Source organism: Equus asinus, chromosome 17 (assembly GCF_041296235.1).
Source record: "Equus asinus isolate D_3611 breed Donkey chromosome 17, EquAss-T2T_v2, whole genome shotgun sequence".
Classification (NCBI taxonomy): domain Eukaryota; kingdom Metazoa; phylum Chordata; class Mammalia; order Perissodactyla; family Equidae; genus Equus; species Equus asinus.
In genome coordinates, this window is record NC_091806.1 from 45,669,670 (window position 1) to 45,683,162 (window position 13,493).

The 13,493-nt window shown below is 42.9% G+C and overlaps 1 protein-coding gene across 29 annotated transcripts in view; it reads left to right on the top strand.

Moving 5' to 3' along the window:
- PPP6R3 (protein phosphatase 6 regulatory subunit 3) overlaps positions 1 to 13,493 on the top strand; it is a 146,562-nt gene that overhangs the window by 74,850 nt on the left and 58,219 nt on the right. For 26 of the 29 annotated variants that reach the window (XM_070488300.1, XM_014861615.3, XM_070488302.1 and 23 more), the window contains 4 exons: positions 2,119 to 2,256; positions 4,873 to 4,938; positions 7,147 to 7,259; positions 11,422 to 11,535. In XM_070488300.1, the coding sequence (XP_070344401.1) occupies positions 2,119 to 2,256; positions 4,873 to 4,938; positions 7,147 to 7,259; positions 11,422 to 11,535 (431 nt within the window). Of the gene's footprint in view, positions 1 to 2,116; positions 2,257 to 4,741; positions 4,939 to 7,146; positions 7,260 to 11,421; positions 11,536 to 13,493 lie in introns of those variants that run through there. The other 3 variants (XM_070488322.1, XM_070488323.1, XM_070488324.1) reach the window with 2 other exon arrangements.

The following is a 13,493-nucleotide window of genomic DNA, read 5'->3' on the forward strand; positions in this document are numbered from 1 at the left end:
TTGCTATCAGCAGACATGGAGGGACGGGAGCTATTTTAGGCCCAGTATGTCCGTCCTATGCCAGGCAAAGTGGATCCATGTTTTATTTTAGAAAGACTCGATGGTTCTTTCATGTTCTTAGTTAAGCAGGGTTACCTTCCTAAATGTATTGGAATTGAGGTTCTTTTTTCTTAGATAATAATCCCTAAATCATGATTACTCTAATACCGATTGTCTTCCCCTGTCTGCTTTCTGATGAGGTATAACAATACTGCTGGCTGTTTCAGGAAAGTGCAAGTCATCCCATCAGCCTAAGCTGCTAGTCAGTTCCAGATGGTTGTAGCATTATCTAAACGGGTCTTACACCTTCCTCACTCTCTGCTCAGGGAACCCAAATTTGTGGGTCCTGGTTTTCAGTGTACCTTTAATAGAGAGCGAGAACACACTGGAAGCTTTGTGGGGCTCTGAGTATTTGCATTGGTCTTCAAGGGCAGACATACTGTGTGTGTAAAGATGATGGCACGTGCCAGTCAAGCATGGAGAAAAGGGCCCAGTCACTCTGTTGCTTGTTGTGCCTCTTGGCTCAGGACTCCTTGGATGATAACGGGAGGATTCAATAGCCCTTGCTCTTCAGCTGTCTTCAGGGACAGGTCAGACCTCTCTGTGCTTTTGAGAATCATGAGTGTAAATAAAGGTTTCCCATCGCATGATACGTTAGTAAGGATATATGCAACTGCAAATAAGGGAAAAAAATTCAGGCTCAGTTGGGCTTAGCCAATACAGACGTTTGTTAGCTCAAGGGCCAGAAAGTCCGGGTACAGGCATCTTCAGTGTTGGATGGTTTAGCACCTCAGCAGTGTCATCCTCAGTATAGGACATCTAGTGTCCTTGCTGGCTGTCCCTGGCACGGGCTGTGATTTATGCCTTTGGGCTCCAGATCCACTGCTTTTGCCACTGAATCATGCAGTATTTTGACCACTTGTGACTTTTTCCTCCTCTCTCCTCTACTGTGCTTTTAAAAACTACTGTGTGACTCAGTTGTGAGTGGATTAATTACATATAACTTCTTCAAGATTTATATTACAAGAGCTAACCTCATTGTCTAGAGAAGCAACGTGTGATGGTTAATCGTGCATTTGCACTGATTGTGTGAAGCAATCTTAGTTGTCATCTCTGGCTATTAGACTTCTTCATGTGGGATAATGGGAAGATCGTGGCTTTTGGGGCATACAAATCTAAGTTTAAATCTCAGGGCAGCCACTTTTTAGCTCTCCAAGATACTTAACCAGTCTGAGCCTCGGTTTCCTCATCTGTAATATTGAGTTAAGCAGCGCCCCCTCGCAGGCTTTTGAGAGACTCCGTGAGGCTTTGTTAGAGCAGCTGCCGCACCAGCCGTGCTGCTCCTGGGCCTTCTGAGTAGATGCTTCGTGCACATGGCAGAAATCCGAAGGTGCAGTGGGTGGGCGGGACAGAACAGTCTCTCTCTTCTTCCTGCACAGAAGAGACCCAGCTGGCAGGGTCACGACTTGATCACTGTTTTCATATGTCCTGGGCGTAGTTTCAGCCTCTTCCACGCTCACCCTCCTTGTGGTAATCTAATCGGATGAATTGCTGAACTAAAACCCAAATGTGGTGTTTCTGTAGCGGATGAGTTAGCCACTTTGACTGACGTAGAAATCTTTATGTTTTGAATTTTCCTCTCTTACCTGCTAGCATATAATTAGGATTTTGAATATTTATTCTGCATTTTAGTGCAAAGTCTAATAGACTTGCTTTAGGTCCATACACTGTTAAATGATATATTCTCTTGCTCTTTATAGGCGTTACTGTATTTTTGATCCTCATTCTTTGAGAGTTAATAATAAAATTGAGCAGAAATAAAAGATTCTATTATAGTGCATTTGTATTAGGGAGCATGTGATAATTTGGCAAATTTTTTCTAACGGGTTTTTGAATATTGTAACAATTAGCAAGCTTTCCAGTTGGACACCTTATTACTAATTCAACATTTGCTGCTCCTTGACTTAAAGTGGTGTTGGGATTTTGGAGGGGGCAGTTAGAGGCATTAGGATTGAAAGCATTCTAAAGTTGATAGTTGCCAAGTTATGTGTGGTTCAGTTTTGGTCTGTTCTCCTCTAGATTGTGGAGTTCTTGAAGAAGAAACGTGATTTTGTAGACCTTCTTATAAAGCACATAGGAACCTCGGCTATCATGGATCTGTTGCTCAGGCTCCTGACATGCATCGAGCCTCCACAGCCCAGGCAAGACGTGCTGAACGTGAGTAGGATTATGACTGTCGTTGACTGGAGTGGGGGTGGTGTCTGAGCTGGCTGGGCTGCTGTGTGCTGGGGTGGGATTCCAGGGGATTGGTAGCAGAAGGTTGTCTGGGAGGAGGGGGTAGAGAAGGAGGGTTGTTCCGAGAGAGGATGAGCTGAAGATCTTGCAGGGTTAGGATTCCAGATGTGCACATCCCTAGGTATGTGGGATGTTTCCTTGTCCAACATCATTGTCCAAGGATCCCAAAGGGGATCCTTCCCTTTGCTGGTTTGTTTTTCACTGGGAGTGGGACTGTGCAATGGGTGGAGGATTTGTCTTAAAGCTGGTAAGAGGAGAAATAAGAAGCTGGGAGCTATAAATCTCATCTGAGTATGCTATGAGGCTTCTTTCTTGAGAACACACACTGCAGAGTTATCTCTAAGTCAAAAAGGAGAGATGCCGATATTTCCAGGGAATCAGGCTTCAGAAGTAACCTTGTTCTTCTGGGTACTAGGAGCATGGGATAAGAGGGAGAACAGAGTTTGCTTCCAAAAGGGCAATATTTTAAACTTTAGAGAGATGGTTATTTTAGGATACCTGTGCCTTTTGAAGAGCTGTCTTAGGTGAAATTTGGGTGGAAAGAGGGAAGGATGTAACTTAAAGATAAGGTTTCTCATCTGCCTCCTCCTCTTGTCATCTCTTTCTTCCTCTCTTCGCTGCCTTCTTCTAGAACCATTCCCCAGCCCATTCCATCTTTAGTACTCAACCTGGAACCTCAGGCCTTACTCATTTCTCTGGAAATGAGTTTTGTTGAAAATGCTCATTTTAATTAAAGACCTGCAAGGACTGGAAGGAAAGACAGCAGAAGGGTTTGTCAGGTGGTGTCCCAGGAAAGGGCACGTTTTTCTGAGATGGGCAAATATGCCAGGGCTTGTGTTTGTATGAGGGGAAGAATCTGGGCATGGGTTCAGGGCTGGATCTGTAGAACCAGGCAGAGGTCTGCTGAGAAGCGCAGTTGGGTATAGCTAGTGAATGTCCTGGGGGTTGCCTGTGGGAAGAGGCCCTAAATTGGGATGCTGGTTCCTTGGAGGTGTGTTTCTATGGCTGTCTTTTATCAAAAGAAGTTGAAGATTCCGGGCAAGACTGTTGAGGACAAGGAGGCGGGTAACCTTTATTTTTAGATTATTATAGGGGGAAATTGTTCAGTCTGGTTTCTTAGAAATTCCTTTGGTCACTTGGGGTTGAATCTCAGGGCCCGTTTCCAGAAGAACGGATGTGCTTCTGGAGGGCTATAATGATAGGTGGTTAAATAAAGGCACAGGTGGTTGGCGGAAAGATGCTTAGGAACTCCTTGTCTTCCTTTGATTTGGAGGCCAACCGTGGGGAATCAGTCCAGAAGTGGGCTTGGAGTTGAGGTGCTTGTTAATGGCTGTGGAGGCAGTAGGGGCCGGAGACTGATTAGCTCCTTGCCCACAGGATCCTGCTTTCTCCCTTGGTGCTCAGGACCCTCCATCCCGTCCCGTCCCCCCGCCCCCCCCGCCCCCCCATACAGGTGTTACCGTCCTCTGTTTTAGGACATTGCTACTCAGGGCCTCCCAAACATCACCTGGGAGCTTGTTAGAACTCCGTGAGCTCAGCGCTCACCCTGTCCTGCTGAATCAGAATCTGCATTTTAACGAGAGGGTGGTTGATGTGTACATTTGAAGGCAGATCTTAAAACGTCAAGTTGGGTCTCTGCCTTTGTAGTACCCTCCCGATAGCTTTGTTTGCTTTTTCCCTTGGCTTGTTTTCCCTATGGAGCCGGGGCAGCTTCAGGGTTTCTTTTTCTGTCTTTAGCAAATCGTATTTGATTTCTTGTCACCCAGTGGGCCTCCTACCCACCCAACCGCACCCCGCCCCCGTCTCCTTTAACCTTCAGGGCTTTGTGCGTGTGTCCTTTGTAGGTAGCGAGCCCCTTGTTTATGATGGTGTTTCTCTCTTCGTGGAACTAGCATTACACCAGCTGATTTTTCACTTATTCCTCCTTATTCTCATCCCCTTCACATGTCCCTTCAGAGCAGTCTCTCATATAAAGATTAAGAAGAGATTGTCCTAGTCATGATAACAGCTCTCTGCTAACATGTGACAGGGTGGATAAACTCGGCTTCTGTGGTGGCTCTCCCCCCAAGTCCACATTTCCTGTGGTGGTTTTGCTTTTGGAATCCAAAAGTTCATCACGTGTTTTAACCCAGAGGCTTGATACTGAATATTGTTTTTCTAGTCTTTCTGAAGCTCTCTTAAAGTGAATGCTCTCTTATAGAAAATGTATAATGTATTACCCCTCCATAACCGAAGTGCAGACCCCTTTTAGTGCTCAGCGTCTGGGAATTACTCCTAGCTAAGAAGCTGATATAGAGAATTTTTGTATGTGGGTATTGTAATTTGGGGAGTAGTTGGTAACTGTTGGCTACTGTTAAAATAATATATTCACTGCCATTTTCCTTGGGGGACTTTTAATTTCCTGTAGTGTTCAAAGTCCAGAGAAACCTGTAACATTCTACTTAAAATGTGATGGATATTTCCAAGTATGTTAATCTTCATTGGGGCTTGAACAGGAGCCACTCATTGCTATGATTACTTCTACAATGTGTTTTACAGTGGTTAAATGAGGAGAAAATTATCCAGAGGCTTGTGGAAATAGTTCATCCATCGCAAGAAGAAGATGTAAGTTCTCTTGTGTGACTATAAACTTGATTTTTTTAAAAAAAGAACTGTGTTTATTTGGGCACAGAGCAGAACTGTACAAGATATGAAGGTAGAGAGCAGGTAGAACAGTGATAATTAGGCATTCTTAAAGTTGAAATTTTCTCAACACTAAAGCCTTTGAAAAATGTATGTTTTGCTGTTACCCAGAATATTTCCAGAAACGTGAAACAGCAGGCCTTGGTTCTAGCATTGTCTTGTTTCTAGAGCTGGGATTTCATGCTCAGTCTGCTTGCCTTTAGTACACACCTCCTCCGTCCACACTTCTTGTTCCTTTTATACCCATCTTTAGCCTAGATAACACGGCCATGTCTGCATTTGTTCTTTCCATTCTGACCAGAGCTTTCCTGGCAGCACAGCAGGATCCTGGTCATCCATGAACCCCTCGAGTGACGAGCTCTTGGGGCCTGTACTTCCTGGCTCAGGCTTTTGTGCTCTGGCAGGTTTGGCCTTTGTCCTGAGTGCTGAAGATTGACATGGCAATGGGGTTAAAGCTCTGTGCTGAGGAACACATGTCGGGTGGGGTTGTCAGGACCAGCGGGTGTGCCTTTGGAGGAGACTGTCACCACTTCTCTGCTGCTGCTCTTACTGCCACCTTCAGCAGTGGGCTAAGCCATATGGAATTGCCAGCATTCAGCCATTTCTGCCTACAGACATGACAATTCCAGATGGTTCAACCTAATAGCCACGAAGGAATTGGTGTAAAGGAGATGCAGGGTGTGTCCTGGGGCACAGGGGGACCTCCTTGTACTCCTAAAGATTAGGGGTTAATTGGACAGTGATCCCGATAGAGGACCAATGCAAAGGAAGAAGTGGATATTCTCTCTCACGAAGGTAAATTTCTACAGAGGTGAATCTAGCCTCTTCCACTGCGGTCCATTCCACTCCACTTTGGTACCTGGGGTTTATCTAAAACTGGCTTAAAAACAAAGAGCTAACCATTGAAGGGGCTGTGGATTCGCCATCATTTCCCTTGAGACAGAGCATCATGTGCCTCCTGCAGTATTGTTAGTGTCGACATTCAGGGCGCATTCCGGTGTGTCCAAGCGTTGGCTGATGGAGGGAAGGAGTGCTGGAGTGTGAGAACCCCTGCTTAGAAGGAGCCTTCGGTCTGGTTAGGGTGATAATGATAATCCCTCCTCCTGCGGCAGGGGCCTTGGATGGTCCCCAGGCACATTTCTCCTATGCTGGAAATGTGGCCAGCGCAGGTCCTGGAGAGCGATGACTGGAGCATGGCCTGCCCCATTCACAGGGAGTGCATGCCATGGACGAGGCTCACTCGTCACTGGATTCCTGGTCTTGAGCAGAAGAACTTGAACTTGATTGCTCAACAGGATATTATACCTGTGTGCAGGGTGCAGGAGGAATTGATAAAGGAGGAGTCTAACTCCACAGCAGGTTTTTTTGTGAATGACAAAGCATTTGGGGGCATCAGCACCTTCCCTGCTTGACTTGCTAGAAAGTCCATTTTGCCTTTTGCACAGTCCTATTGATACTTATTTTGTATTAAGTGATAAATGATATGCTAAAATTATACGGACCAATTTATATTTATTAAGGAAATGTTAGGCTTCTGATTCCAGTGAGTGGATTTTGATATCCTGGTGTGTGTTGTCATCTGTGCTCGAAGATCACTGTTTTACCTGCACTGGGCACACATTGCTCAGTTTGCATATGCTCAGTGCCACATGCCACAGAACATGACATATTTGGGTGCTGAGATCTCAGTGCTTTCCTGTAAGGTAAACACGCTGGACACTGGGAGATGCCGTATTTCTAACTCTTTGGTATATTCCGGAAAGCTGTATTTGCCTTTTTCTTTTAAATCAAAGAAGCGTATGCATCTTTCTATGCTGATAAAAGTGTATATTTGGGGAATATATCTTTTCAAATATTCAATTGCAGACAATTTTCCTTGCCAGAACTTTGATTACATCTCCCAACACTTAGTGGTATGTACTGTGCAGTATTGTTAAGTAAAGCTTATTAGCCTGGCAGAATAAAATGCTTTTTACATATGTTATTTCTTTGGAGCTTAACTTTTTACTCACTGCAACTTATGACCAGTGTTAATTTGGGTTATTTCTTAAGCAATTTCCTTGTTAACTTTTTGTTATAAATTTGACTTCTGACGTGCTTTATAGTTAAAATTGTACTTTTTTCCTTTAGCGGCATTCAAATGCATCACAGTCACTTTGTGAAATTGTTCGCCTGAGCAGAGACCAGATGTTACAAATTCAGAACAGTACAGAACCAGATCCCCTGCTTGCCACTCTAGAAAAGTATGTTTAAATCTCTCTTCTTGTTCTTTTTGGTATTGATGCTATTCGATGTGTTCCCATTGTGAGTGGTTGGTAAATGTTCCCTGTGGGGGAACCACGTCCCTGGAATGTGCCCTTGGGTGGGTGAGCAGGCAGACAAACCTGCCCACCTGATCTCAGCCATTTGCGAGGCCCAGCGGAGACCTGCAGGGTAAGAGTGGAAATAAATGGCGTTTCTATGTAGACTTTGAACTTTTCATGTAGTTGTCAACTGGAATTCTCTAAAGCCTTCGTAAGGTGGGGTAGCTGCATCATAACTTGTCACTGCCTCCACGAGTCTTTGCTGGAGAACACTCTGATGTATGAACTGATTTGACCCATTTTAGGCAATGATTTTTGTCAGAAGCCCTTCTTAGGATTTACTATGCCTTTGCAGCTGACTAGGGGCACCCTCACCAGACCTGATTGGAAGGGTTAGATGTATGTTTCATTTCTTTGTACTGCTTCTGCCCTTATTTTTAGACAATTTCTTATGAATAGCCATCGCATGTTTATGTAGAAGACAGCTGCAGAATGATGTGCTCTTTTGACATTTGTGAATGGCCAACCTCCGTGTACTCGTTTTTCTGGATTCACACATTTTCAGAAAGAGTATTTACCATCAAGCGTGGGCATACATTTGACCTGCGTCTATACAGCTGAAAGTTATTTTAGTAAAGGAAATCGGGCATTTCCCCACTGGATGAATAAGTGGAGAGAGTACACACAGTTAGAATTGTTAAGTACAAATGCCAGTCTTGCTTCAGTTTATTGCTACTGTCGTTATTTTTAATGACTTTGTGAGTCCTTAGTCCTCCTGTATATTGAAGCTCGTTTGGCATCTTTTGGCTTAACTACCTGGAATGCCCATTTATTAAAATAAAACATTTGTGTGTATTACTTACTTGGCAAGTGTGAGACAAGGAGGGAACAGATTAGAGACAAGGATCTTGTTTTAAACTCCGTCTTCTGAGAAGTCAAGTTGTGTGTATTGTAGAATAGAAAGGAGTTGACTAGTTCTCCAAAATTGCCAAACTTAAAAGAGATTATCAGCTTCTGAGTAAAACGTCATTTTACCTGCCTCACTTCAGTTATTCTTGGCGGTATGACATGTATTCCTTTTGTAACATAGAAGACATTCCACATTCAAATACTAATAATTGTGGTAGTATTAGGTTGAACCATGTAAAACTGGCATTTGAGTAGGTTAAAAAAATGTTGAATATCAGCAATTTCATATGGTTCATGACAGCACTGTCCAATAGAAATGTAATAAACGTCACACATAATTTTAAATTTTATAGTCGCCACATTAAAGAATAGGTGAAGTTAATTTTCATAATATATTGTATTTAATCTAATAGATAGAAAATATTTCAACATATGTTCACTTAAAAATTATTGAGATATTTTGCATTCTTTTCTTTGTACAGAGTTTTAGAAATCCAGCGTGTATTTTACACTTAGGACAGATCGATTCAGACTAGTGACATTTTGAGTGCTCAGTGGCAACATGTGGTGAACGACTCCCCCCGTAGACAGTGCCGGCCACCGTGGACGTCAGGCAGCTCGGTGGCCATCCCCGAGGCCCTTAGCGCCATGCGGCCCTCTTCACACAACTCGGTGTCAACCGAATGTGGAGCCTTTCTAGATGCTAGCTGTCAGAGTTAGGCTGTCTTTAGTCCCGGATCAGGCAACTGTCACTTGCTGCAGATGGGTGCATGCTCAGAATTGGCATCATTAACTCTTAGTTGGAGTAAATTTCTTCAGATACATGGACCTGATGGGTCAGGAGCCCCATGATGTCACTGAGTTCAACCTTCCCGCGCTTAGTGTGGGGGGACTTCGTCTGTCATAGTGCTTCTCCCCACGCTCTTCTTGAGAAGGAGAGCCAAGCCCTTTGAATATCAGGCATTATGGTGGTTCTTTTAGTAGCTGTTGATTGAGAAAATACACAGTGACAATGGCGTCTATAAGCTTTGTAGACTTTTATTAATCATAGTAGCATCTTACATATATTTGCTATATTATGTAATATATAATATCTATATATTTTCTAAGTTATTATCTAATAATACAGCAATGTATTATTAGGTCAATCTACTGGCAATACATAGTATACAAACAGATTACCTAACTCTTTTTGGAACTTAAAGAGATGAGTTGAGGTTAAAGAGAAGGTAAAGACGGGTGGCGTCCCAGAAGGTCTTGGAGAAAGCAGATTGAGTGTCAGGTAGTGAGTAGCAGCTTGGGAGGCAGGCTGGGCTTAAATGGAATGTAGTCCGTTTAGTGGCTCTGTGGAGAATTTTGAAGTTCAAAAATTCCTTTAAAAACGGTTCTGTTAGAGAGCGTTGGACTGTGCAGCTCTAAGTTCTTGATACTAATGAGCTTAGAATGAGTTGGGGTTTGATGCCAGTTGAGCCACTTAGTTTATAGCAGTGAGCCTCTCCTCTGGCTGCCTAGAAAAAACAAAAGCAAATGAGGGTGAGCCATGGCCTCAGAGGAGACCTTGGCTGGAGACCCTGCGTGCTCCAGGCGGAACAGCTCGTGTCTTGGTGCTCCGCCAAGAACTCCGTTCTTTTTTTAATGTGAAAGTGAATATATTTTCTCTCGCATGTAAGTAAATGCCTTATTTAAAGAATATGGAGAAATATTTTTATCCTGTTTGATAAGCTCAGTCCTTCAGTTTATGATTTCTTCTGTATTTGGTGATATTTGTATGTTTAGGTAAGACTCAGAATATGGCTCAGCTACTGTGTTGCATCTTGACCATCAAATTTTTGCTGATTATTTTATCGTTTTGTCTACTAGTAAAATGCTTTCATGGTTCCAGTACACTTCCAGTTTGATGCAGCCAGGAGACAGTGAGGACCTCTTTGTTAGCCAGTCCCTTTGGGCATCAGTATTTATGAGGGTATGAGACCGCTCTCTGATAAGTAAGAATACTACGATGGATTGAGAAGGTGGACATCTGCAGATGCTGCTGTGTCGGGACCCTCTACCTGGACTGAGGCTGCTGTTTGAGGAATATACGTATTTGCTGTAAAAGGCCATTTGTTTTCCGGAGCTCAATCCCAAACCTAACGTTTATTCTGTGAACTGCTGTGTGCTCAGTGCTGTGCTGTGTGTTTCACGGTGCTTCTTTGGGCAGAGGCCTCACAAGCACTTTGAGTGCTGCTCTGGGAGCACTGGAAAGCGCCTTCCTGCAAGGGGATCCTCTGAAGTTAGTTAGATACCAGTTTTATTTGCTTCACCCGAATAGAAAGAGATTCTCTCCTACTTGCTTCCTTAGCCTGGCAGGGGGCGGTCAGGGATGGTGTTAGGATCCGGTGAGCACAGCTGTACCTTGGGATGACTGCCGTCTCTGCCAGTTGAGAAACAGGGACAGCCTGGCTGTATGTCATATAATATGTAAGGGAGATTCCATTTCTTAATCTGCATAGATTCTAAAAATTACTGAGATCCTAAGAAACTGAGGTTTTCCTTGAGAATGTCTGTGTAAATTTACCTAACAGGTGCCCCTGTGTCTTAGGTTAATTGTGACTTTGCATCTGTACGGTAGTGGTGCAATGGGAAGAGCCTCTGGAGGATACTTTTTGGGCAATTGTTTATTCAAATCCAGTTTATTGCTACGGTATTATTTTGATTTACCGAATTTTAATTGTAGAGTAAACTGTAACAGTTGGCCTTCTCTTTTACCTGTTTTAGATCTTTGTTGATTATACGTTAATGTCTTTGTGGGAAAACATTTATGGATTTTAATTAGCACTTTTGAAAAATGCCTCCTCTTTTGTGAGGTCAAGAGTTCTAAGTCATAATTACCACCCCCAGCTACCATCACCACCCCCACCACCCTGGTCTGAGTGTCAACAAGATTGGCAAAGGCAAGCAGGCCCAGATGATTTCGCTGAGGGGAGAGGGTAGGAATATATGTATGGGAGTGTTACATTCATAATAAGCAGGATTGCTTGTCTACTTTAATAAATGTATTAAAAATAAAATATTTTTAAGTAAAACATCTACGCCCAAGTGAGGTTGAACTCTTGTGTAATACTCGTCTTACTGGCACATGGTCTTTTTCTCTGAAGTTGTTACTGTTAAATGATATTACAGTTAGCATGTGACTATTGATTTCTTTCCCTAGGCAAGAAATTATAGAGCAGCTTCTATCAAATATTTTCCACAAGGAGAAAAACGAATCAGCCATAGTCAGTGCAATCCAGATATTGCTGACTTTACTTGAGACGCGACGACCAACGTAAGCTTTCCTTTTATCTCCTAAAATGAGCCATTTGTTTTCCTTCTAGAGTTTTTAAAAGCTGAGAGTTAGGTTGTTGGTTGATAAGCTACAATACCCTGCCCTTGAATTTCAGCTGCTGACTCTTTTCCTGCTGTATAAACTATAAGTTAGCTTTAGGTGAGTGTGGTACATAGGGATGCTGTTGAAAAATATGGTTGGTAAGCACTATTTATTGGCAGTATTTGGATTCTAGTCATTTGGGTTTTTGTAGTGGTTAAAGGAAATGCTACTATAATAAGAGCCATAATAAACAAATCAGAAAGCTGTATAATGGCTCAAACATGAGAGAAGCTTATTTCTTGCTTACAAAAATAGAAAATAGGTGTTCCTCCTGGTCTCCTCCAAGTGGCGACTGAGGGACTCTTCCGTCTTGTGATACTTTCCTGCACATGCTGACTTGAGGCTTCACATGGTGTTTTCAGGGTTCCTCATGTAGGGGCGCTGCAGTTTTGAGGCTACTTTCAAATGGATGGGCAGGTGGCTTGAGGCTTTAAGGAAAAATTTGTGCTAAGTGTTTCAGAATCAGAAATGTAGTCTCTTTGTCCCATGTGTGTGCCCCTGGACCAGCCGTTTAATGTTTGTCATGTTATTCCTTTTTTTTAAATTTTTCCTTCTCCCCAAAGCTCCCCCATTACAGAGTTGTATATTTTAGTTGTGAGTCCTTCTAGTTGTGGCACGTGGGACTCCGCCTGAGCGTGGCTTGATGAGTGGTACTGTGTCCGCGCCCAGGATCCGAAGTGGAGTGCGCAGACTTAACCACTCGGCCACGGGGGCGGCCCCTGTCATGTTATTCTTTACAGTTTATGTCCACTGCCAATTTACTTACTAATTGTCAGAGTTTTCTGATTATTTCCTGGAGCATGAGAATTTGAAGCAATATGTATATGTCAGCACTCCAGGAGTGCGTGGTTTTGAGATTAGAATTTGTATTTTCTTACTCACTATTGGATCCATTCAGTAAACCAGAGGGCATGAAGAAGAGGATGGAAGAGGTCTGCTGTCAGCATATGAAGACTCTGGCCGTCCAAGATTTCTGGATTTGCTTTGAATGATGTCATTTTGGTTTCTAGCAAAATAGTGAACACAACCTTACCAACCCCTGCTTCCCAGATTCCTGATCTCTGTTCCTGGTTGGTTTAATCTTTGGTTAGGGATAATGGAAGGGCAGTATGGCCGCACTGCTTCAAGTATGTTGTAATTTTGGGATTGTGTCTATGTTTTCCGTGGTAAATCATATTTTAAATAATGTAGCCAGTAACTTGAAGTGTTAATCAAATGGTTCAAGACTGTCATCTTGCTACTCATGCTGCAGGGCAATTACACCATCTCCTAAAATGGTTTAACAGCACATGAAGTGATGCTCTGAGGTTTGCATCAACTACCTTGACTTGAGAAAGGAATAAATCTGAGAAAAAGGATACTTTTTTGCCTGTGGAAGAGGAAAAAAGAAACCACAATTGTACAACTTAGAGCAAACAGAGACTATAAAACAATAAAAGAAACAATAGAAGGAAATTTCTGACCAGAAGGAACTTGCCCGAAGACCAGAAAGCTTTATCAAATACTAAGCAAGATTAAATTTTAAAAAAGACAGTGGGGGCTCAGATCTTAGCCTTATCCTGATGAGATTTCTGAATCCCAAGGATAAAGGGTAAATCTTAAAAGTATCTAGATGAGAAAAATTGGGTTAACTACAAAGCAAATCAGATTGCTGGACATCTCGTTTGTAAAGCTAAATAAATCCTGAAAAGCACGGCAGAATTGTGACCCTGAAATACTATTGTTGATGTGTGAGGGCAGAAGGGGCATTTGCAAGCACAGTAGACCTCAGTGTTCTGTCTGTCCTGTCCCTGGGGTGAAGTACTTAAAGATGCACTTTACCAAAGCCAGACAGAAAATAAGTTAGAATAAAGGAC